The following is a 25722-nucleotide window of genomic DNA, read 5'->3' as shown; positions in this document are numbered from 1 at the left end:
TTTTTTTTTGCGGTACTCGGGCCTCTTACTGTTGCGGCCTCTCCCGCTGCGGAGCACAGGCTCTGGACGCGCAGGCTCAGCGGCCATGGCTCACGGGCCCAGCCGCTCCGCGGCATGTCGGATCCTCCCGGACCGGGGCACGAACCCACGTCCCCTGCATCAGCAGGCGGACTCCCAACCACTGCGCCACCAGGGAAGCCCTTACTTTTTGTTTTTAATACCCCTTCTTGACTTCCCACAACAGCAGTGACTCAAGGAAGTTTTAAATGGCAGCACATATAGTGGTTACTTAAAAAAAAATTTTTTTTGATTGATTGCTGGGCCACCGCTAGCTTCCACAATACCAGAGACAAAGAACTCTTCCCTGGGGACCATCCTGCCATCATGTAACCTACAGTCAGGACCACAATAAAGGAAATGAGGGAGATGAGTAAGGATTATGCCCCAAGGGGACTCCAGAAAGAGACAGAATGCCGCTAAATTATATGGATGTGCATTTTGAGTGCTTTGGGAACTTTTCAGCGTCCTCATTCTACATGGATGACGTGTCATTTTGTATTATCAGTATTAATATTTCTCTTCACTAACACAGAAATAAAGCATTTACTGAATAATTTTAATACCTAGTAGAATTATTCATGGGGTACTATGCCTAAGAAAGCCATGTAATGTGTAGAGAAAATTTTTGAAAGATATTCCACATACAGAACTTCAAGAAAAGACAGCACTTCATTTATTCACAGTGACCTATCCATTCAGTATTGTTAGGGAAGGGCCTGACCTTGAGTGACTTCTTGGAATGTTAAATCTCTCTAGTGTGCATACATAGCACTTTTCAAAGCTTTTTTAAATCCCCACCCCATTAAATAGAGTTAGTGGAAGTTAGTATACATGTATATTTATTTTTACAAATATTTTAATTCCTTTTTTTCTGTAGACTTAAGTATAGACTAGTGCTGTTCCTTAAAATTGCCTATATTTTCTTGTGTACTTGAGGCTGTAGTGCAGTGAATGATGATGGTCATTTTGAAGGAGGGAAAAAACCACCTCTCAAAGCTGGCAAAACATCACAAGATTCACTTCCGCATCTCCATTCCTCTACAGGAAGAGATGGGATACATACCTCCCAGATGGCTAGAGATTTGTACCATCACCATTTGAGAATAAACTTTAACATCCGTTCTAGATCATACTTCTTGGCCAATATGCACAGATTCACTTAGAATAAGTGATCTTGTCGCTTACAGTACTTTAGTTTTATCAAAGAAACATTGACCATAGAAATAATCCACTGTGATTTACAACATTAAAATGCAGTCTCGGGAAAAATGAAAACTCATGTTACAGACGTGGTGTATGGGTTGGACTTGATAATGCTAAAGTTCTGCGGTTATTGTCTTTGTTAGGGTTTTTCACAGGGAAAATGTTTTCAGAGTTCCATATTCCTTCTAACAGTGGAGGAACTGTGTCTTCATACTGACCCCTAGTGGCAGTTTAGGAAGAAGTTGGGGGAGGGGCAAAAAAGGTAATAGAAGGTTTGTTCTGTATTTTAGTGAAAAGGCACACTAATTTAATTTGAAATACTCTTCAATGTGTCTAAAATAATATTTTAAAACATTACTGAAAGATTGTGATCTGGAAAGCATTCCATTGTGGTGCTTTTAAAGAGATAGTATTCTACTGCTAACTGTGTGTTAATAGATGCTTGTCTTCGTCTCTTTTTAAGGTGAAGTCATTTCAGAATATTTTGACACATTAATTGTCCTGGTGACTGAATATCGACTGTGCTATATAACCATATAGGATAAATATAATACACTTAACCGACATAAATTAATCTTGTTATTAGGTACTTACTCTAGAGTTGAATTTTTGCTCTTGACTTTATATAACAGAAAAGATTATTTTGTTTTAAAATTCTGACATATCACTTTGTTGTCAGATGCTACCTCCTTTGAATTAGAATGCTCACAATATGAGAATCCTGCAAGAAAACTTGAGTTAGTTTCCTTTTAGAAAGTTCAGTTTTGTAGTAAGGATGTTTCAAACTTTTGTATTCAGTATGATACCTCAAGGAACTTTATTTAAAGTGTTCTTCACTATTTTAAAAGCCTTCTGAGTTAACAGATAAAATAGATGGGAAGCATCTTCGTGGTAAATTTAAGTATTATTCTTGCCTTATTTCCATCCAGGTTTACTGAGTGGATACTTTCCATTTCTACCCCACTTAAGTGCCTAGATTCCTTCTCTGCTGTGTGTTGATAGATGCCTCTGATTTGAAGGAATATATAGAATGAAAAGCTGGATTTTGCAATAAAAACAAGTTGATTCCATACCCCCATTTTGTGTCAGCCTAGTCGACCTTCACAAACAGTATGAATTTTGTCGGCTACAAGTTTTGTGAGGCTAGGTGAATCCCATGAAATGTTCATTTAGAAACTTATCTATGCTGCTTTTATTACCTAGAGAGCAGAGACTAACATTTGCATAAACTTATTTTAAATTTGCTGCTACATCCTTCAGGTTTAATTTCCACTGTTACTGATTTTAAGAGGAAATTATCAAACAGTTTGGATACCTTTATATTGTGTGATTTTTCTCTTAAAATTTGAAGCAGTGCTTAAAACCTACATAAATTCCACTTTTACTCGTCTTTGACTTTTCAATATTAATCCTTTTCCTTGATTTTTCTTCCCTCTGAAAATGGCCTTTATTACTCATTTGTTGCCTAAACAAAGAGACTTGGGTGGGATGCTTGAGGAAACTGCTTCTGCTCTAGCCCTGCAGGGGTTGGAGATTTGACCGTCTAGCTGAAAAGTTGTCTGAAAATGAAAATTTCATACACACATGCAAATTTGGATATAGGATCCTATTTTCCCATGATCCAAGAAATGGAGACAGGATATAGGAAAATCTCTGCCCCTGTGGCTCACTGAGTATGCGTGGATGATGGTGAAGGTGATGTTGATAGTGATGGTGATGGTGATGATACCTGGCCTGTGTGGCCAGGCGTTGGGCTAAGTACTCCAAACGGAATGTATCACTAAATCCTTGAAGCAGTCCTGTGAGGTAGGGAATATTATCATCACATCCATTCTGCAGATGAGGAAATATAGGCACTGTCTTTGCTCAAGTTCACAGAGGTGGGATGCACACTTCACACCGAGGCAGTCAACTATGTATATCCAGAGGGAGCTCGTGACTCTTCTCTCTCTCTGCCTCTTGCTCACTATCTCTGCGACTTTGAACTTCTCCAAATCTTCCAACCAAATGTTTCCCTTTGCATTCCTGGTCTTTTTGGATTCTTCCAGACTGCAGGCACCTTTGGAGAATTGAATTTCGATCCCCTCCTTTCCTTCCTTCCTCCTTCCTCCTTTCTTCCAGGTTCCTTTCCCTGTTTTGCCTTCTCTTCCTCCTCTTCCTTATATTCTCTTTATAAGAGAATGAGAAAGAGGAAAAAATGTATCCAATGGTTAATAAGAATTTCCCACTATGCTATACATCAAAATGGTCTCCCTTATTTCTCATTCCCTGAGGAATGATGAAGTGAACCAAATAGATTCTGGTTCTTTTTTTCTAGAAAATACAGTACTTTTTAAAGCTTAAGAGACTGATAATTGTAAAAAAGATAGTCAGATCATCATGGCTTTAATTCTGTGTCTGTTAACTGACTTGCTTCCTGAGCAAGTCTTACTCTCACTCTATCTCTCTTAACTCTAAAAAAAGTGAATCTGGATTATCTATTATATGTTGTGTGTCTAAGCGATTACCCTTGACCCAGGATCACAGGGAGCCTGGAACATACCTTTCACTAGGAGCTAGATGGGGTCACTCTTTACCACTTTTGTCATTTTATCCCAGAGGCTAAGGAAGTTATTATCTGTGAATTTCGGTTTCTTTTGTAACTATTTCACAGTTACTTGGGTGTTCTTTATGTGCCAGGTACTGCTCTAGGCTGTAGGGATCATGACAATGGTTCCATGAAACTGCTTTCATGAAGTCTACAGTTTGGACAGGGAGACAGACAACACATGAGTAATTTTAAGGTAATTTCAGAAGTGATAACAGTATAGATGAAATAAAACAGCACGAAGTCATAGAGAGGGGCATGCATGACACCAGCGTTGTGAAAGGGGTCACAGGAATGACACAGCTCGTCAATGACTGTCTCTCTGACATTAGAGCTGATGAGATGAGGGTAGTCCTGGCAAGGGCCAGGGGGTTTTATGTGCCATCACACTAGAGATTTCAGCGTCCTTATTTTTTTCAGTTAAGAAAATCAACAACGTGGTATCTCTAATTACTTTGGGATTGTGGCCCTTGTCATATCCAGTTATGTAAATAGACCGCTTTCCAGGCTAAACAGAAACATTTGGTAACTGCAGAAGCCATTTATTATGAATGTTCTAACACCTTGACCATTATTCCTATTTTATCAGGAGACAAGTCAGCCATGTAAAATGAAGACAGTTGTTCTTTCCTGATGGCAGCTAGTTAATTATTGGCAGGCATTCCAGCGTTTTGAAACAGAAGGTGGCATGTATGGAAGTGAAGTATCGTGACTGAACAGATAGGTCAGTAAGGATTCCACGTCACTTGTAAGAAAATTACATTTGATTTCCCTGCACCTTGACTGACTGCCTCGTAATTGGTAACAAAAGCCCGCATGCTCTCTGTGGAGGTGCTGGGTTGGCGTGTGCTCATCTCTTTGCAATTAGCAGTTTTCTCTTGAAAAATCATGATGTCACAGCAACTGTAGCGTAAAAGCATGTTCTGGAAGTTCCCAAATCATACCTGCTAGGACACATCGATATGATGGAAACAATTTGGTTTCACATACTTTTAAATATTTTTTTTTGCATTTTTTTCTTATTTTGCTATAGGATGCAAAACTTCCCACATCTGTTTCTATGTCTGGGTTTCTCTTTAATGATAGTGTTACTTTACACTCTTCATTTTAAGCTTTTTGCCTGCAGCTAATTGTGATTCTCTCCCTTACTATGGATAAGCATCTTTAAATAATACTTTTTTCAAAGGAGACAATACTCTTGGATACTTTTGTCAATCCTGGGGTTCAGCCAGAGTTGGGGGGCACATATATTAGTCTTCTGCAACTGTGGGGCTGCTGCGGGGTGACGGTCCTTTGGGACTCAGAAACTGATCAATTTAACACCCTCGACTTCTCGGGTCATTACCTTTGAAAAACTGGCTGGGATGAGAGTCAGGAATCCTGTTCACAGCATTCCAGATCCGGCTGTGATAACCAGGAGATCTGCTTATCATAACGGCCAGCACCCCACCCCCCTCGCACCTGTATAGACTCGCTGGGAGCCTGCAATTAAACTCGCCAACACTGAGTCACTGCTGCATATGCACCTCTCTTCACCACTTGCAGCGTGTCTGCCACCAATATGTCTTCCCTGGTGTGACAAACCTCACGGAGACATATGAAAAGCCGTGCTGGTGGGAATGGTTGTAATCACTGTTAACAAACAAGGTTCTGATTGCCAATATTACCATCTGTTCCAGCGGGTTCCACATATCCCCCTGTATATGGGCTCTGTTAAACAGATTTTCTATGAGGCCCAAGGTCACCCTTGATTCATGTAACCAGCCTTTGCAGATGAGTTAAATGTGAGTCTCCAAACGGCAGCAAGGATCAAAATCTGAGAGGTACCAAATCGTGTCCTCTGATGACACAACCCAAACAAACTGTGTTTGCAGAGAAAGAATATCCACATCCCTTGATACATGAGAGGGACGGATCCCAAAGACATTGTTTAAAGTGCAAGATTTCATCTATTAAACTTCATATAAAAATGACTTCATGGGGGGACTTCCTTGGTGGCACAGTGGTTAAGAATCCGCCTGCCAATGCAGGAGACACGGGTTCCAGCCCTGGTCTGGGAAGATCCCACATGCCACGGAGCAACTAAGCCCGTGCACCACAACTACTGAAGCCTGCGCGCCTAGAGTCCGTGCTCCGCAACAAGAGAAGCCACCACAATGAGAAACCCACGCACCACAATGAAGAGTAACCCCTGTTCGCTGCAACTAGAGAAATCCCGCGCACAGCAATGAAGACCCAATGCAGCCAAATAAATAAATAAATAAAATAGTTAAAAAGAAAATGACTTCACTATATAATCCGAGAAGCCTAGGCGTGAGGAGGAAATCAACTGCTTTTAAGAACAGCTATAAGTGATACAAGCGGAGATCCCCATATTGTTGGATCCCACCCCTTCTTGCAAACTTCACACTGAGCTAAGTACTTTTCCCTCTCCGCTTCTGGACGCCAGCAGAGGTTTTCATCACTCCCCTTGAGTTGATTCAAGTCAATTAAAATATATCGATCTTCTCGGCACTGGGGATATAAAAAGACTCACATGCTGCCTAAGAAGTAGGCACCAGGCGTAGACATGGCAGAGGAGGGGGTGATTAATAAGGAGGGGCAGTGATGGATGTGGGTAACCTCACCCAGGAAGCGGTGAGTGAGCTGGCCTTGCGGGGTCCTCAGGTAGAGGTTCGGGAGGGATCTGGGGGCAAAGGAAGCACGAGTGCAAAGGCACACAGACATGAAATAGCACTGTACTTTCCGGGAAGCATAATAGTCGCTATTTGTGCAATTGAGCTTTTCCTTAGTGCTCTTAGTGCCCATGCTGTAACTGTGGGGCTTGGGGACTTAATATGAAAAACTATGTGCTGAATTCCTTTCCATAACAGGCGCCGTAAAATAATATTTCGAGATTGTGACTCTTCTCTGACTGTGAACACTTGTGCCCAAACCTCATTTTTTAAAACAAAAGGAAATGTATATATATGTTTAGCAAATGAATGCTCTGAGGACATGTGAAAAAGAGACCTAACCTAGTTTGGGGGGTCAAGAAATGCTTCCTTGAGGAAGAGACATTTGTGCCAAACTTGGCAAGATGAATGGGAATTATCCGGGGGAAGGGACGGCTGGGAGTGAGGCCAGAGTGTGGGCACACGCCGAGGTGAGACGGAGCCTGGCGTATGGCAGGTTGCCAGAAAGGCCTAGGACACGACAACAGGAAGAGGTGGCGGGGTGCACGGGCTGGTGAGGGAGGTGGGGTCAGCTCATGCTTGGCCTCAGAGGCCACGTAAGAAATTTGGGGCTTTATCCTGAACAATGGCAAACCGTGGAAGTTTTAAGTAGGGGAGAAATAAAATTATTTTTAAAAAATCACTTAAGCTGTAAGATGGAGAAAGGATTAGAGGGGATGAGGGGAAACCTGTTAGGAGAATACTTATATCAATCCACAAGATACAGGATGTTGAATTGGATTCAGTGGGAGAGATGGAGATGGAGAAAAGGAAGCGTTCTGAGAAATATGGAGGAGAGAAATAGTCAGGACTTGGTAATAGATTGGATACACATGACATGTCGAACTTCACTTCTATTTACATATGTCAAATGACATAAACAGATGTTTTTATACATTCCCATATTTGGTTTGTAGTTTGGTTAATTTCTGTTTCAATTTACATTTTAAACTCTTAATTGATTAAACTCCTAATTGATTAAACTCCAGCCGGATGCAGACTAATGATAGTAAATATCAGAAAATAGTTTCAGATTGCTGTGATGATATATGGCCCTGTAATTCTGGATTTTGTAACAAAGCAGTTTGACTTCTGTCCTATTCATTTGGATAATGCTCTACCATCTAGGAGACTAAAATGTGTCTTAAAAATAGGATAGGGAAAAAAAAATAGGATAGGCTTCAGCTTGTGTATATGTTAGACTTGGGGAAAAATAAGACAGAATGTCTTGGGTTTGAAAGCACAAAATTAATGCAATTCTTTTTTTTAAAAAAAGTACAAATTCTGCACTCTATTTCTATGACTGAAATTAGTTTTTTTTTTAAGTAAGACTAATAGCTTGATTTTTCATATCATAAGTTAATCTCAATTATGCTTTTTGCACTTAGAGCTGCACGTAGCAAATTATGGGCAGCTATGCACATACAATATACGTTGCTCTCCCAGCTGTGCCTGTATGATTTGTCTTTCGGTGCTGGCAGTTATGTTCAATTTAGTAAAAGCTATATTCCACTGTGTACTAGAATCTTTGGTTTTTTTAAACAGCTAGGTTTTTATGTACTTCCCTTTACTGCCTCCATAAAGAGCAAAGAAAAAGCAGAAGGTAGAGTATAAATGAACCAGGGCCAGACATGCCTTCGTACAGGAGAAAGGGAGAAGCAGAAAGGCTGACAGCAGAGACACACTTGATGAAAATCCCTGTGTCTCCATGACCCAGGTTTGTTTGTTCGTTTTTACATAAACTAGAGAAACTAAAACTATGGAGTATGATCCTGCATACTTACTTAAATTTTCCCTAAACTCCCTGATACACACAAAAGATAAAGCCTTTCAGAATTTACTAGTATGCATTTACCTAAAGCATTTCTGGCTTCTATCATGGATGCTGTTGAAATACCTCCATTGTGTGCTCTTTCTTTACTCTCCAAGATGTGTTAAAAAATGAACATTGTCAAAGATAAAAACCACTAAGTGACAAAGGAATCGTGCATTTTAGCCAAGGTGTGTTTATAATGATTAAAAAAACACAGAGTATTTGATTTAAGGAACTGATTGCATCAAGTGCATGAAAAATAATTCAAAGGAAACAATTTTTTTTGAGAAGGTTTAAGCTTATGTTAATTAATTAGAATATATGCGTAATTAAAAATTCTTCCTGGCATTTTTTTTTAATTCAGTGTTGAGTATGAGAAGTTCCTGGTGAACTAATATATTAGAGCCTTCAAATTTTCCCTTATTCATAAAATCAAATGACCACCGTGTCAGTTAATAATAGGAGAGAGACGTAAATGTGAGATTATCTTAAGAGTGTTTATTTTATCCTCTAGGAAAGGAAATTAAATGCTGTTCCTCAGGCTGCCATAGTGAGATGCAGGGCCTTCCTTCCTCTCAATATTTTTCTTGGGCTTCCTCCCAAATTTTGGTCACATGTCATCTAACCAAATTTTAGTTTTAAGGGACGCCATCCCAGAGAAAGACTAGGAGATGCCACAGAGGGTTAAACAGACACCAGGAACTGGAGGAGGGGAAACACGGAACTGAGTGCTGACTTTAACTTGGTATCAATCAGTAGGGTGTGTTTTCTGGATGGATTTATATAAACCGGGGGTAGGAGGTGCGTTCAAGGTCAACACCAAGGAGCCCTTCGTTCTCCAGAGATGTTGCCTCTAGCCATTCCGTTCCTGCCCAGTGGCTGCTGTTCAGTCTCCTTCAGGGCCTCCTTTCACCTAAAGCTAGCAGTCTCCTTATTGAGGTTGTGTGTGTATTCTGCTCTCTGATGAATAATTGTGATACCTTCTGTTCTTGACACTGTCAGTTCTCCTTCACAACCAGAAAATTCAAGTGACAGAACCAAACTGAACTCATCAGGATACAGAGTGATGGGCTAAACTACATAGCCTCACTTCTTTTTTTCAGTGTTGGTTACTACTGTGATCCTAAATGTTTTTAAAAGTGGCAAATATAAACTGGAAAAAGATGTTCGTATTATTGAAGACTCAAGTGTATTTTTATTGTCTTGATTAACTCTATTTCTATGATGATTTAGGTGGATTTTTAACATAATTTGGGGTTTTCCTTTAAAACCAGGATGCTCTATATATCTTACTGCTTGAAACATCTCTTATTTGAAGCAATTCCAAACATTAAAGAACATAATTAAATCAACTTCCACTCTTTAAAATGATCTTTTTTTTAAAATTTTATGAGCTTTTTGAGTGATTACAAAGCAAGGACTATAGAAAGTATAGTGTTTTTAAAAGGTTTAGGATTTCTAATTGTGGGAAAACGTTTTTATACTAGAAATAGGAAATTTAACAACTGAATATGCCTACATTACTAAAATTATTCTTGTCAATATCATGACTTTGATATTGATATTTAATTTGTAAAAGCAACATCCACCCCCAAAATGATTTGCTGCCTTCAAACGTGTTAACGTCTGCCTACAGTTAACAGCCTCACTTAAAAAGAGGGAAGATGAGCTGAAAAATTTTTAATTCCCATGCTCACTCATTCCTCCCATTTAAACCTTTGTTTTCTTACTGGTTAGGAATATTTTAATAGACTTTCTTTGAATAGAATTTCCTGGTCTTGTAAGTATCACTGAGTTAAAAGATGAATAGCTGTAGTAGGGTTTCTAAGAAGCAGTCATGCATTTTCCTATAACCCAAAGCTGCAGACGTAGGGAAAGGATTATTTATATTCATTCATAACCCCCCAGACTCCATTTAAATCCCCAGAGCCTCAATTCCGGGTTCATCGCCCAGATAAATTAATTTCTTTCTGAAATTGTCTTTAGGCACTCGTTTGTTTTATAAGCTTAGTTGTATGCTCCAAACATCATTTCCTGAACAGGGGTGAACGGCATTCATTTCTCCTTCATTGACCCAGCGCTGCTGCCGAAGGTGATGGTATCGATGCGTTAATTAACGCCCTGTCCAGCAAACGAGATGGAGCCATAGCCAACGCCGCCACGGTGCTGACGAACATGGCCATGCAGGAGTCTCTGCGTCTGAGCATCCAGAGCCGTGACGTCATGCACGCCCTGCTCAGCCCGCTGCACTCTGCTAACACCGTCGTGCAGAGCAAAGCCGCTCTCACCGTTGCTGCAACTGCGTGTGATGTCGAGGCCCGGACAGAGGTGAGCATTTGCATCACTTTCCTTTTCTCTTTCTTCTGGTCCGTACCTACTGGTGCATTAATTTGAAACATTTTCAAGTATTTGAACCTACCCATCATTTAAGTCCCTCAAAATTGGTGCAACACATTGGAAAACAAATTAGCATCACCCAGCAAAGAAGGTGAGCGTACCCTATAATGTGGCAATTCTAGGTATAAAACTAGGTATATACCTAAGACACTCTCTTGTCTCTGTGCACCAGGAAGCATTGTTTATAACATCTCAACAGCTGGAAACAAACCAACTGTCCAGTTGTTAAGAGAATGGATACATAAATTTGTGGTATATTCATAAAACAGAATCTTGCATCAGTGAAAATGGATGAACTGTAGCTACAGACATCAACAGAGAAGAATCTCAACCAGCGTAATGCTGAGCAAAGTCAAGTTCAGAAGAAAACAGATGTGTGAATTCTATTTATATAATGTTCAAAAATATGCAAAGCAAAGCAATATGTTGTTTAAGCACATACATATAAAACTATAAAGAAAAGTGAGAAAATTATTGACCCCAAATTTAAGAAACTGGTTGCCTCTTGGGGGATCAAGGGGGTGGATGTGTTTGAAGAGGAGCACACGGGGGTTCAAGGTCATTGAAATGCACCATTTCTTAAGCTGAGTGGGGGACACTCAGGTGTGCCTTTTGCTATGATGCTTGAAATTATAAATATGGGTTACTCACACTCTTCTGTTTCTCTTGTATTTCAAAAATTTAAAACATGGAATTGTAGTTTTTACAAGTGCATCATATAAAAGTGCGTTTGGCCCATTTCATAAAGACTTGATATAAACCTACAAATGTACCTTTTTCTCTTGCTTTTTTCCTGTTTGCGTGTCGTGTGGCACTCATTCAAACAGCCTAGGACTCTGTTCCTCTCGCCCCAGTAAAAATAACAATATGGAGCACTTATTATGCACAGCCAGTGTGCTAAGCACTTAACATGCATTTAAGCCTCACTTGAAATAGGTATGTTTGTCACTACTTCGAAAAGATACATGCATCTCAATGTACATAGCAGCATTAGTCACAATAGCCAAGACATGGAAGCAACCTAAATGCCCATTGATGGATGAATGCATAAAGAAGATGTGGTGTTTATACACAATGGAATATTACTCAGCCAGAAACAGAATGAAATTCTGCCATTTGCAACAATGTGGTTGAACCTAGCGGTTATTATGCTTAGTGAAATAAGTCAGACACAGAAAGACGAATACTCTGTTATCATTTACATGTGGAATTTTAAAAATAAAACAAACGAATGAATATAACAAAGCAAACAGACTCACAGATATAGAGAACAAACCAGTGGTTACCAGGGAGAGGGAAGAAGGGAGGGGCAGGGGAGTAAGAGGTACAAACTACTAGGCATAAAACAAACAAGCAACAAGGACATACTGCACAGCACAGGGAAATATAGCCATTATTTTGTAATAACTTTAAAGGGAGTATAATCTATAAAAATATTGAATCACTATGTTGTACACCTGAAACTAATATAATAAACCAACTATATGTAATCTATGTAGCATGTAAACCAGCTATACTTCAATTTTACAAAAAGAAAAGAAATAGGTACATTTGCAATCCCTATTTTATAGAGGAGGAAAATGAGGCTTAAAGAAATAATGTGCTGAAAGCAGAGTTGATGGGTCGGGAAATCAGGGACTGCGAACACACCTTTCTGCGTCCAGAGCCCCCGTCCTCACACTGTGCTGTCTGCTCAGACAACTAACAAATCTCTTCTGTCTCTTAGATATTTCTTCTATCCCCTTCTTTGTTCCCGTTGACTCAGTTCATTTGTATTAATCCATTAAGGTAGTAAGATACTCACCAAATATTTTTTTTACCAGCTACCATGTGCCAGGCACTGCAGTAGGCAGCAGCAACACAGTGATAAACAACACTGTGTTAGTTGGTCATTCCTCCATGCGGCTCACTGAGCAGTCCATCCGTTTCCTGGAATATTGCAACTGACTCTACGGCCCTCCCTACCCCTGCCACCTCGTATTCCCCAAACTGCCTCCAGACTGATCATTCAAATTTATGACCCTCATCACATCATTGCAAGTCCCCAGGGGTGTGCCACTGCCCCATGGGAACAGCTAAGCTGCTTAGTGTGCTATGCAAGGGCTCGCAATGATCCACCCCTACCTGCCTAAGCCTGAACTCGCTTCCCAGGTGTAACTCTACACTCCAGAAACACCATACGATTTGAATTCTAAAATTCTCTTATTTATATACCTCCTTGATTTCTCTGCTTGGAAAGCTAGTCTCACCTTTGTTCACCTGATAAGTGCCTGTTTCTCCTTCAACACCCAGCTCAGCCATCCTGTCCTCCATGACGGCTTTCTTTAGTCTTCAAACGTGGACTCCAACGTCCTGCTCTGTGCTCACACCACCCCCTATGCATGCTTCCCTTGAACTCAGTTTTGCACTAGTTTTTGTATGAAAGACCATAAGCTCCCTGAGGCTTTAGGGAAGGGAACTGAGGTTTTCCTTCCCTGCGTCCATGTCATTGATCTATACCTGGCACACAGTATATGCTTAATAAACAGTTGTTGAATGAATGAGTGAATGCATGAATGGAGGAATGAGTGGTGAAATTAATAAATGAATTAGATATTTGCCGAAAGAACACGTGGAGTCAGATTGCTATCTTATACTCAGATACAAAGATGTTCAGAAATTTGGCTTGCTAAGCATCAGATGCTTCAAGTAAACTTTTCAAAGCTTGCCCAGGTTACGTGTGCTAATGTGTAATCCCTGTTAGAGTCCCTGTGTTTGAGAAGAACATGATTGGAAGTGGATCGTATCTCACAAGGGCTCCTGTCTTCAGATACCACACAGAGAGACCTGTAGAATATTCTTTTTAGTCCTCCGGGCTCAGATAATACTGTATTACATTTCAAACAGTGAGACAAGAGCTCTGTTGAATCTTCTTTTTTTTTCCCCTGACTGGAACAATTTTATACATGTGTGACTTCTTTTAATAGTGTAATTAATGTAGTTCTCCCTGATTCTCTTCTTGTTCTTTTTCTTCTCTTTTTCACTCCTTGAAGCAATATGAGTGATAACAAAATGGATCTCCTTCTGGTGAACTGCTTCAGCATTGCTTCGTCCACACTGCTGACGTCATGGCACTGTCCAGTGACACAGGTGGCACTAGCCTGCATTGGTTACTCCTGCCTAGCTTTGGAGACTGTGTCCGTTTCCTATTGGTGCTGAAACAAATGACCACAACTTAGTGGCTTAAAGCAATAAAAATCTATTATCTCATGGTTTGGGAGGTCAGAAGTCTGAAAATGGTCTTACGGGTTAAAGTCAGGATATCAACAGAGCTGTGATCCTTCTGGAGACCTGAGGGGGAAATCTGTTTCCGGGTCCTTTCTAGCTTTTACCGTCCACCTGCATTCCTTGGCTGTGGCCCCTTCCTCTGTCTTCAAAGCAGATTACTGCAATCTCTGTTTCTACAAGTCTCCTTTCTCTGCTTCTCACACTCTTATCTCCCTCTTGCAAGGACCCCTGTAATTAAGTTGGGCCAACCTGATAATCCAGGACCATCTCTCTATCCCCAGATCCTTAACCACATCTACCAAATCCCTCCCAGGGACAAGGGCATCTTTAGGGGCCCGTGATTCTGTCCTCCACAGGCCAGATGGACACGCAGTGGTGAGCAGCAGAGTGAACGAACGTGGGACATCCCGCTTGTAGAGGGAAGAGGACAGGCTCTTTGCCCTGCCCACCCCATGTAAACTCACAATGACCTCCCTCAGTAACTTTACTGCAGCCTCTTCTTAACTTTGAACAGAACACCACGCTCCTGTCTGTAAGGTTTTTGCAATTGATTCTTTCCCCCTGAATTTAATAAATCTAAACATGGACACATCCTAAAATGTTTTTTACATAGTCAAAACCCTTTCAACAGTCAAAAAATGAGATTTTTTTTTAAAGCATGAATGTTTATGTTCTGTACTCTTAATGTGTAAAATTTTGGCTTCCATTTCTAGTTGAGAAATTCAGGTGGGCTGGAGCCACTGGTAGAGCTCCTGCATTCCAAGAACGACGAGGTACGACGGCATGCCAGCTGGGCCATAATGGTCTGTGCCAGCGATGAGCCCACGGCCGCTGAATTGTGCAGGCTTGGGTGAGTGGAGCGGTCTGGAGGGTCTGGCTCAGATGAAGGACACACAGTCTTCAGGCCCGAGGAAGGTCGAGCAGAGTCTCCACGCCCACTCTCAGGCCGCAGGGCGTTCAGAAGCTCTGCGGGTCACAGCCCCTCTGAAGGGACCGCCTGCAGAAGCGGGATCCTCCCCGTTCCTCCCCTGAGAGATCTCCCCCGCCACCTCCACAAAATCATCTTCAATGTTTCCTTTTCCACTTTTTCATTCTGATAAACGCTTCTTTCACCTTCCTCTGCTTTGCTAAACACAATCTTATTTGTCACTCAGCTTTCAAGGCTAAATTAAAACAGGCAAGCCATGAGTGCCACCTTTGTTTTCTCCCCCACAAACCGCTCCACCACAATGATGCCTTTAACCAACCTCACCACGTCGGTTCCCTTACCAACAGCCTGTGAGTCAGCTGCCTTTAGCAACTCAGCCAAGAGGGTTTCAAGGTTCCTCAGACAGATTTACCCTGTTTCTAGCCATTTTTGTTCTTCGTATATGTCACCTGGTTAGCTGAAAAAATTGGAGTCCGATACTAATTTTGCTTTAAATGAAGAACTTTTTCTTCCTAAAGTGTCCTTTTCAACTGTTTGATTATGAGTTTCCACATGGCATGTATGTTCTCAAAAAGGGCTGATTTGTCTTCATAATTCTGTCAGGATTAGTTTACCTAAAAGGGTGGAATGGTTTTAACCTTTCCATCTCAATCCTTCATTCAGGATCTTAGTGAGGTGTATGAATGGGAACTTACTGTTGGATTGCTTATATAAGGCAAATAATGCCTTTTTTACTTTTATTGACAGGGCTTTAGATATCCTTGAAGAAATTAATCTATCAGTAAGTCGAAAAAATAAATTCAGTGAGGCAGCTCATAACAAATTGCTCAACCACCACCTGTCTCTGAAATACAGCCAGACTGGCTATTTGTCATCAAGTAACATAATTACTGATGGAGTCTATGATTATGGTCGGGTAAGTGGCAGCACTAATTTGTATTTTAGTATGTGTGATCAGTTCTTCTTGCATCGTGATGCCATTACGTTGCAATTTTATAACCGCCTAACATAATTTATATTTTTATAGGCAGAAACTTGGGAATCAGAACTTCATCCTTAAACTTTGTCTGGTTATAAGATTTTGCATTTGTGTACAGTTTTAACTAGAATCTGATGACCTGAACTTAAATTAGTTCGCTGCTGCTAGTCTCAAGTTTCAGAGAAGATATAAAGCAATCGGCTTTTATATTACTTCTAGGGCTCAGTGTTAATGATAATGTCAATAACAGAAGTGTAAGTTTTTATTCTATTAATTATAATCTAATTGAATTAACCAAATTGTAATACTGAATTTTAAAATGTAATGTAGAAGAATATTATTTTACTTAGCTGCGTTTGTGATTACGATTTTAAAACAATACAGTGTAATTCAGTGTTAATGTTAAGAGAAATGGGAAGCTAAACAGAGTCTTGAGGGCTTTTTGACATTACTGTCTAAGTCAGCATGTTCTACTTCTGGAAACCAAAAGCAATAAGGAGAATAGGGAAATTTTTAAAAAACCTACAAATCCCATTTTAGGCAGAAGTAGGAAATTGGTATGATCTGCAGACTTCAAAAATATTTAAAAGTCCCTGGGATCAGGCAGAAGTTACACAGGAGGAAGAATGGAAAGGGGAAAAAAAGCACAGAGAGGGACAAGAGTGGTAGCAGATCTCAGAAAGCACCATCAAAAGTCTATACTTCCCGAGGGGATGGAGAACTCAGACATACAAAAGCTATATGCTTGGTTCGCAAGGGGGTGGGTGGGCAGGACCTCAGGAACCGGGGTGAGCAGGGCTGGTAGCAGAAACCCTCTTGGACAAATTTGGTTCAAAGAAGCAGCGGAGACAGGGCCATAAAAGAATCACAGCTAAGCTGTATTTGCAGGAAACACTTTATCGTGGTAACAGAATTAGAGACATGTTGAATAACCAAAACTGCTAGCCTAAAACTTTTTCTCTTCCTTCTGCTTCTGCCAGCCACTGCCACCACCATACCCCCCATAACAGATACACACAAACCACCGAGAAATTACTGCTTTCGTTCAATGATGAGTAATTTTAAAAGAACAGGTGCCACATTATTAGCATAAAGATGCTTTAAGAAAAATGAGGAAAAGAGCAGAAAAACCACCAAAGAGCACTTACCAGAGCACTTATCTGTTGCCATGGAACAGATAAAACTGTGACAAAATATATTTGTTCATGAGTTTTTTTTTTTTAAAAAGTAATGAGACAATGTCCTTATGAAGGAGAACTCGCTGATTCACTCTAAATATTAAGTTTCTAATACTTCAGGCTTTAAATGTGTCAGTGAACAAAAGAGACAAAGATCTCTACTCCCATGGTACCAGTGAGAGGAAACAGACAATAAACAATAAATCTCACCAATACATTCTATCACGTGATAGAAATGATAAGCACTGCAGTGGGTGGGGAGGAGGATAAAGGGGCTTAGGACACTGGAGCTGATGTGGTCAGGTAGCCCCACTAAAAGGGTAATATCTGAGCAAAATATTTGAAGGAGGTGAAGGACTTCTTAGCCTTGGGGACAGTGGGGAAGGAGCTTTCTAGATGGAGGAAAGAGCTAGTGCAGAAACCGTGAGTGGTTGGCACACTCAAGGGACAGCAAAGTCGGTGTAGCTAGAACTGAGTCAACTAAGGGTGGAATAACAGACCAAATCAGAGCAGGTAAGAGCAAGCAGCTCATGGAAGTCTTGTAGACCATTGGAAGGATTTGGGCCTTTACTCTGAATGAAGTGGGAAAACACGTCAGGGTTCTGGGCAGAAGAATGACACGCTCTGTCTTACTTTAAGAGAACCATGAAAAGTATCTTGGATGAGAGAAGGATCTATTACTTGATTGGAAAAAGAGCTCACAGGGTGATCTGGTCTAACCCTCTTCACCAGGCTGATAAAATTGCTAGTATAGGGCTTTGTCTAGCTTGTTGTTAGTTATCCTCACAACATTTTTAGTGATCTGTTTAGTAATTAGTTACTCTTACAGATGATAAGCTCTTCCTCACGTATATGGATAGATTTTCAAACTCAAATACTTCCAGGGCCAAGCTGATAATTATGGTATGAAACAGTTGAGTATCAAGTTACAGAGACTGGGCGGGGGGGGGGGGGGGGGGGGGGGGGACTGGAGGGTGTATCTTGCCCAAAGATATCCACAAGCTTCAGTTTCCTATTTTTAAGTGTGTGTGTGTGAAATTAGATACCTCAAACAGTTAAGAACCTATTCTATCAGTATTCATTAAAAAAATATATAATGCATGCAGGTATTACTTTTCAATTCTTAAATTATCTACAGATAAATCCTGGCACCAAACTTTTGCCTTTGAAGGATCTCTGCTTACAAGAACCAAGTGACCAACGTGCTATACTCTTAGTTAACAGTAAATCTGATGCGTGAGTCTTTGCGGGGAGGAGGAATGAAGGAAAGCAAATAATTTTTTTTGTTTGTCCATCATCATGTGAATACATAAAGGTTCCCAGTATGGTATCTTTTCTTACTTCCTGTATCTAGCAGCACCATGAAAGTAAACACTGGCCCATAAACTCATAGCCTGACATAGTAAAGAACACAGAATAGTCACCACTGTGGTTTTTCCTTTGACTCCATGTTACCAGTCAATTCCATGGGTATTTCTGCAATCAGGGCTTCTTACCCTTCCGGCAACATGAAGTAACTGAAGAAAGTATAAACAGATAGGAGCAAACCAAGATGAATTATGTTTACAAATCTCCAGAACTAAATCCAGGAATACCACTGCTGCCCAATATTTTTAATAAAATAAGGAGAAAATAGTAGAGCTAAAAATGAAAGCTTCAACAGCCATTAAAATGGTCTTGTATTCCTATATATCTATATAATACATTTTATGTGACACATTTTATAAAACTATTTCTAGTTCTAGCTCATGAAAAGGTTTATAATATTCATTTTATCTTATTTTAAACTCTCCTTTTTGCTTTTAAAATAATGTGTCACTGTTAAAAGTCAGCTCTAAATATGATTTTTCAGAAAAAATCTATTTTGTAGGACAAAGTCAATATTGACAAATTATTTTAATTTGTACATAATTTGAAATATGTAAAATTTTAGTTCTCCAACTCCATCTACGGAAGATAAGTCATCAGACGTTGGTTATGGACGAAGTATTTCTTCTTCATCTTCTTTAAGAAGAGCAAGTAAAGAAAAGACCAAGTAAGAAAATGATGTTTTGTCTACACTCAAATAATTCTCTCCCTTAATTTGGGAGTAAAAAAGAAATTCAGATTTTAGGTTTTGGCAACTTAAATTTTAGTCTTCTCACAGTCACACAATTTCAGGATGAAAGCCAGGAAACCTGGTTTGACATTCTGTCTTCTGTGAACCCAGAGTGAGATCTTGAGCCCCTGACTCAGTGTCCATGATCAGGCTTAGTGTCCTTATCTGTAGATGGAATAATGCCTGGAGCCCTGCTTCTTCTCTGTGACTGGGATCAAAACATATAATGGAAGTGAAAATGCCTTATAAATTATAAAATGCCTTGCAAATGTAGTGCATTGCTATTTTCTGTATGATTGAAATTGGTTGTGGTGTTTTTCAAATGACAAGAGAAAACAGTTATCATTTTAGTGCTGGATTTGGATCTCCCACCGAAGAGAAATCAGAACCTACTTCGGGACGCAATACTGCTCTTAGCAAAAGCGCCACTAAAGAGAAAGGATCCAGGTAGAAACCTCCTTACTGTATTCTTCTCCTAACTGTAATCCTGTCAAGTTTTAATTACCCACAGAGTTGGTGAAAGGGAGGGGTGGCTTTTAACTAGCAAGCTCTTCTTATGGAATCAGATGTAGGACTAAACAGGACTCATGAAGTATAATTAAAATTACTTTTGTGTCTCTTGTTGTCTCTTTAAAACTTACCCAGAGGGAATTTCTTCTCCTGCCTCTGGGTGAGAACTCAGGGTACTTTGCTCACTGTAAAGTCCTACAGTCACTTTAATGCAGAGACAACAACGGAAACAGCAGTCTCCAGTCAGCCCTTTAAAAGTCCAACCATGTGTAGGAATCAACTTAAGACGAACTTTTCTGCCCCCCACCCCCGCCCCGTGGCTGCCTGGGCAGCTGATGAGCAGCACTGGCTGCACTGTAAGCCTCCCTCGTCCCTGCCTCTTGCTTCCACATCCCCTCCCCGTCTTGCCCACGGAAACCCCCGACCCTTCAGGAAGCAATGAGAAGAGGAAAGGGAAACGGGACCACATTCTGAATTTGGCTGGAACCATTATAATGTGGTTCCACGCTTTTTAGGCCTGGCATATTTTAAAACACTGTCTACATGTTTACATATTTTTAAAAATATTCTTTCTCTTGTCAGCGCTTTCCCGGATTCTTCAAAAAACCACTCAGACCTCCTGCCCCACTCCATGACCTGTCAATTATTGTTGACTTAAGCCCTTGAAAAACACTGGGGTGCTGGAGGCTATTTGGCACACATGTATATAATTGAGCATCTACCTTCTAAACCGAGACTGTCTCCTAAGGTCTCCTAAGGAGTGGTCTGCCCTCCTCCGCAGACCTCGGAGCTGTGTATGTTCTATTTCTGACTTTATTTTCTCCTGTCAGTCTCTGTTGCTCACTGTTCTGATCTCTGCTTCTGATCATCCCTCATCCTCTCTGCCCTCCTGCCCCTCCTCACCTCTTCCCTTCCCTTCCTCTCCTCACTTGGCTTCTCTTGTTTCTCCTCCCCTGGACTGAGAGTGCCTTGAGCACAAGAACATGTTCGGACTCGAATAATTTCTCTTTTCATCGCCAGCATTTAGCACAGCGCTTGGCTGGCATACATAAGGCATTTGTGTTTATTCAAGAGAATAGAAATCTCAACTTTTTGCAGGAAAAGGTTCTTTTCAACAAGATCCACACTTAAAAACTGTGTCTCTTGAGCAAATAGGTTACCTTCTCTTTGGCTGAGTTCACTTATCGGTAAAATGCAAAACAAAACAAAACTGTAGTTTGGGGCTTCCCTGGTGGCGCAGTGGTTGAGAGTCCGCCTGCCGATGCAGGGGACACGGGTTCGTGCCCTGGTCCGGGAAGATCCCACATGCCGCGGAGCGGCTGGGCCCGTGAGCCATGGCCGCTGAGCCTGCGCGTCCGGAGCCTGTGCTCCGCAACAGGAGAGGCCGCAACAGTGAGAGGCCCGCGTACCACAAAAAAACAAACAAACAAAAAACCTGTAGTCTGTTCCTCACAGTGTCTTGAGAAGATTAAATAAGTTAATGAATGAAAAGGGCTTAGAGCAGGGCCTGGCCCAGAGTAAACATTCAACAAATGTTAGTACTATTGGATGAAACAGTTGCAGGGAGCCCAAACCCACTCCAGCCTCGCAGGGATGCAGAAGAATCCCCAGAATCCAGCGCACGACAGGAGCTGGGAGTAAAGTAGATAAACCGTTAGTCTGCTTGTCTCTCTCCCTCTCTCTTTTTCTCTCTCCACCTGCACAGTGTCTGTTTACAATTGCTTTGTTACCTTCCTTGACTTTCTTTTGGTTGCCGCCTCACCCATAACTGTAGCTTATATGTGACTTTGACTTGCCATGGGACCAAATCTGGGCCCAATTCCAAGGCAGTCTTTCAGTTCTAAAGCCCAACAATAATCAAGTACAATCTGCGTCTCTTGTGTGTATTTGTGGGGGAGACCATCTTATCTTCACATGCTTGACAGGACAAGGCTGGCTCCGAGGCAGGTGTCTCCATGTGGTCTCCTGAACTCCTCAGCTTCCTCGGGAAGAATCCACCTGGCTTATTTAAGTGATCAGTGTGTCCAGGCTCTTTCCCCTTCTCAGCCCTTGGTCCACTGGGGGATAGATTGGTCATAATCTCGTTGTCCTGTTGTTTATCTTTTGGTCAACCTTTCTTGTCTTGTGGCTGTTAGAGACCCCTGGACATAGAGTAAAATATTTTAACTCTATTCATCTGAAAATGTCACGGAGAACGTTTAATGTTGACCAAAAAGATACTGAGCAATACTGACAAAGAATAATGAGACATCTAGAACCACAAAGCAGCTGAATTTTTGAAAGGGAGAGGAGAGATGGGAGACAAGTCAGTCAGCTGTGTGTGAGGTACCAGACAAGGAAAGTGAAAGTGCGGACTTCTTTTTCCTGATGAATATTATTACCATATACCATGTAAATTAAAATAATTGAGCAACAGGCTCTCATTAGGTGACCAGCCACCATCTTATTTCTGTTTTCTAAGGTTTTAACTGCACTTTCTTTTATGGCATAGCACTCAAAGGAGAGGTGATTAATTTATATTTTGTTTATCCAGACACCTTCTTGATACTTCCCTAGGCTTCACAGAAACCAACATGTGTAATGCTCTCTAAAGCTTTTCCTTGTAAAGACCATTCTCCTTACAATAAACACTTACTATACCCATTCATGAAAGGAATTACAAGGTCTATCTATACCATATTTTTTATTGAGACTAGTTTTCATAAATATTTAAGTTGATTGCACATGAGTTTATTACACACACTTAAAAGTGTGTTTTTCTGTCCCCAAATAGGAGGATATGAAATACATATCCTTCTAGTCTGTTCATCTTTGGAGACTTTTAGATCTTTACAACATATACTTTAACATTTCTGCTACTTAGGTCATCTTGATCCCATCACAATGACTTCCTAAAACATTTTTGTTTTTAAAATGATTTTCCTCAGAAAACTGGACAGCCACATGCGTTAAGAATGAAACTAGACCACTATCTTATACCATAAACAAAAATTAACTCAAAATGTGAGACCTGAAGCCATAAAACTCCTAGAAGAAAACTTAGATGATAAGCTGTTTACTTCAGTCTTGGCAATTGATTTTTGGATCTGACTCCAAAAGCAAAGACAACAAAAGCAAAAAATAAATAACTGGGACTACATCAAACTAAAAAGCTTCTGCACAGCAAAGGAAACCACCAACAAAATGAAAAGACAACCTACTGAATGGGAGAAAATATTTGCAAATCATATATCCAATAAAAGGTTAATATCCAAAATATAAGAATTCATAAAACTCAGTAGCAAAACAAAGCAATCTGATTTTTAAAGGGCAGAGGATCTGAATAGACATTTTTTCAAAAAAAGACATGCAGATGGCTAACAGGCACATAAAAAGATGCTCAACATCACTAATCATCAGGGAAATGCAAATCAATACCACAGTGAGATATCACCTCACACCTGGTAAATTGGCTATCAGGAAGACAAGAGATAGCAAGTGTCGGCCAGCATATGGAGAAAAGAGAACCCTCGTGCACTGTCGATGGGAATGTAAATTGGTGCAGGCTTTATGGAAAACAGTATGGAGGTTCCTCAAAAAATTAAAACTTAAAATGATCCAGCAATTCCCCCTCTGGGTATTTATCTGATGAAAATGAAAGCACTAATTTGAAAATTTTCTACACCCCCACATTCATTGCAGCATTATTTAACACAGCCAAGATATGGAAACAACCTAAGTGTCCATCGATGGATGACTGGATAAAGAAGAAGTGGTATATGTATACGATAGAATACCACCAGCCATAAAAAAGAATGAAATCTTGCCATCTGAGACAACATGGATGGACCTTGAAGGAATTATGCTAAGCAAAGTATCAGACAGAGAAAGACAAATATTGTACAATTTCACTTATATGTGGAATCTAAAAAACAAAACAAATGAACAAACAAAACAAAATCATAGATAAAGAGAATAGAATGGTAGTTGCCAGAGGGAAGGGGGGTTGAGTGGGCGAAATGGCTGAAGGGGGTCAAGAGGTCAAACTTCCAGTTATAAAATAAAGTCATGGGAATGTAATGTACGGCATGGTGACTACAGTCAATAATATAGAGCATATTTAAATGTTGCCAAGAGAGTGAATCCTAAAAGTTCACTTTGTATGGTGACGGATGGTAACTAGACTTACTCTGGCGATCCTTTCACAATGTATAGAAATATCGAATCATTGTGTTGTACACCTGAAACCAATATAATGTTACATGTTAATTATACCTCTATTTAAATTTTTAATTAAAATTTAAAAAATAAAAGAATTTCTCTCAAACCCTCTTTTTACCCATACCTTACCTTTTTTTTTTCCCTTCCCTTAAATCTTGACTTCAAAAGTCTTCCAAAAACACATATTGTCTCTTGGTAACATTTAAATACCTTCTGGCCTTCTTTTCTTGAATTTATTCATTCATTCAACAAATATTTACTGAGCACTTAGATGCCAGGAATTATTCTAGTATTGGAAGTATAGCAGTGAACAAATACCTCTGCCCTAATAGAACTTACATCCTAGTGGAACAAACAAAATAAACTACAGACACACACACACATCACACATCTCACACACACACACACACACACACACACACACACACACACGATGTACCTTCCTAAGACCAGAATAAATCATATCTCCACTTTGTACAATACTCCCTTCTCATCCTTTTGTAATAGATTGGGTAGAACAGGACACCTAACTGGAATAGATTTTGTTCAGTGTTGAACTGCTTGAGTTTCTAATTTTTATTCCTTGTGGAATTTATTGAATGCTACATGGTATTGTGATTATTTTTCACATACCAAAATCTTCTCACCTAAATTGAAACAAGTGGGCCGGATTCATGACTTACACCTCTCCCACCAGCTCTGCCCTATAATTTATATATTCAAATAGTTGGCACTTCCCTGGTGGTGCAGTGGTTAAGAATCTGCCTGCCAATGCAGGGGACATGAGTTTGAGCCCTGGTCCGGGAAGATCCCACATGCCGTGAAGCAACTAAGCCCATGCACCACAACTACTGAGCCTGCACTCCAGAGCCTGTGAGCCACAACTACTGAAGCCCACGGGCCTAGAGCCCATGCTCCACAACAAAGAGAAGCCACCACAATGAGAAGCCCGTGCACTGCAACGAAGAGTAGCCCCCGCTCACCACAACTAGAGAAAGCCCGTGCACAGCAACAAACAACCAATGCAGCCATAAATAAATAAATAAATTTATTTAAAAAAATAGTTGATGGGATCAAGAAGGAGCAAGTGGTTAAACTTTGATAATGTCAATACACAATTTTGAGCCAATTATCTCTCTCTACTTGCCTATCTACCTACTCATCTACCTGTGAACATAGAAAATATCCTTATTGTTTTGGGTTCTCACAGTAAATCTCTGTTCTCTGAGGTAGTTTTGCTAAAGTTTCTGCAAGAAAGCTAGAATTTCTTATATCTTTAATCATAAATTGATGTTCTTTCTGGAGATTAATTTTACAGGAGTTAATTTTGTAATTTCCAAGCTCTTGTTTCCATGTTTATCTAGAAATGAAATTCATTTAAGTACTGAAGCCCTTATTTACACTACTTGGCAGCCTTCACGGGAAAGAAGTCCAAGTGAAATACTTCTATTTATAGCAGCAGGAAATTACAATTCAGGGGTTCCCATAAATTATCTCTTTTTAATCACTCAGTCAGTTTCCCTCTCTGATGCACTTAGCCCAGGGTACTGGACGTCATCTTCTCACACCAAATGATTCTTCTCACTTCAGGCAGCATGCTCAGGCAGAACTACACCTGCTTTGTTTCATAGGTGGCTCTGAGTAATTACAGGGTCGAGATCTCCAATCTTACAAAGCTACCCTGTAATTTTAGAAAACAGGTAAACCTATTTATGCTTTCTTGCCATTCTAATTGACCTTCCCAGGATTAGTTCCTAATTTAGTAACATCTGACTATGCATTGTAAGG

At 40.3% G+C, this 25722-nt stretch overlaps 1 protein-coding gene across 1 annotated transcript in view; it reads left to right on the top strand.

Moving 5' to 3' along the window:
- The window catches only part of ARMC3 (armadillo repeat containing 3), an 86654-nt gene that overhangs the window by 46916 nt on the left and 14016 nt on the right, over nt 1-25722 (top strand). The window contains exons 10-15 of the mRNA XM_089906218.1: nt 10456-10705; nt 14755-14891; nt 15717-15885; nt 18265-18362; nt 19060-19161; nt 19555-19671. Of these exons, the coding sequence (XP_089762344.1) occupies nt 10456-10705; nt 14755-14891; nt 15717-15885; nt 18265-18362; nt 19060-19161; nt 19555-19671 (873 nt within the window). The remainder of the gene's footprint in view (nt 1-10455; nt 10706-14754; nt 14892-15716; nt 15886-18264; nt 18363-19059; nt 19162-19554; nt 19672-25722) is intronic.

Source organism: Delphinapterus leucas, chromosome 2 (assembly GCF_059928025.1).
Source record: "Delphinapterus leucas isolate spDelLeu-1000000601 "Yukka" chromosome 2, BTC_Dleu_Yukka2, whole genome shotgun sequence".
Classification (NCBI taxonomy): Eukaryota; Metazoa; Chordata; class Mammalia; order Artiodactyla; family Monodontidae; genus Delphinapterus; species Delphinapterus leucas.
The sequence above is the reverse complement of the archived record's forward strand: the minus strand, read 5'-3'. Positions and strand labels throughout refer to the sequence as shown.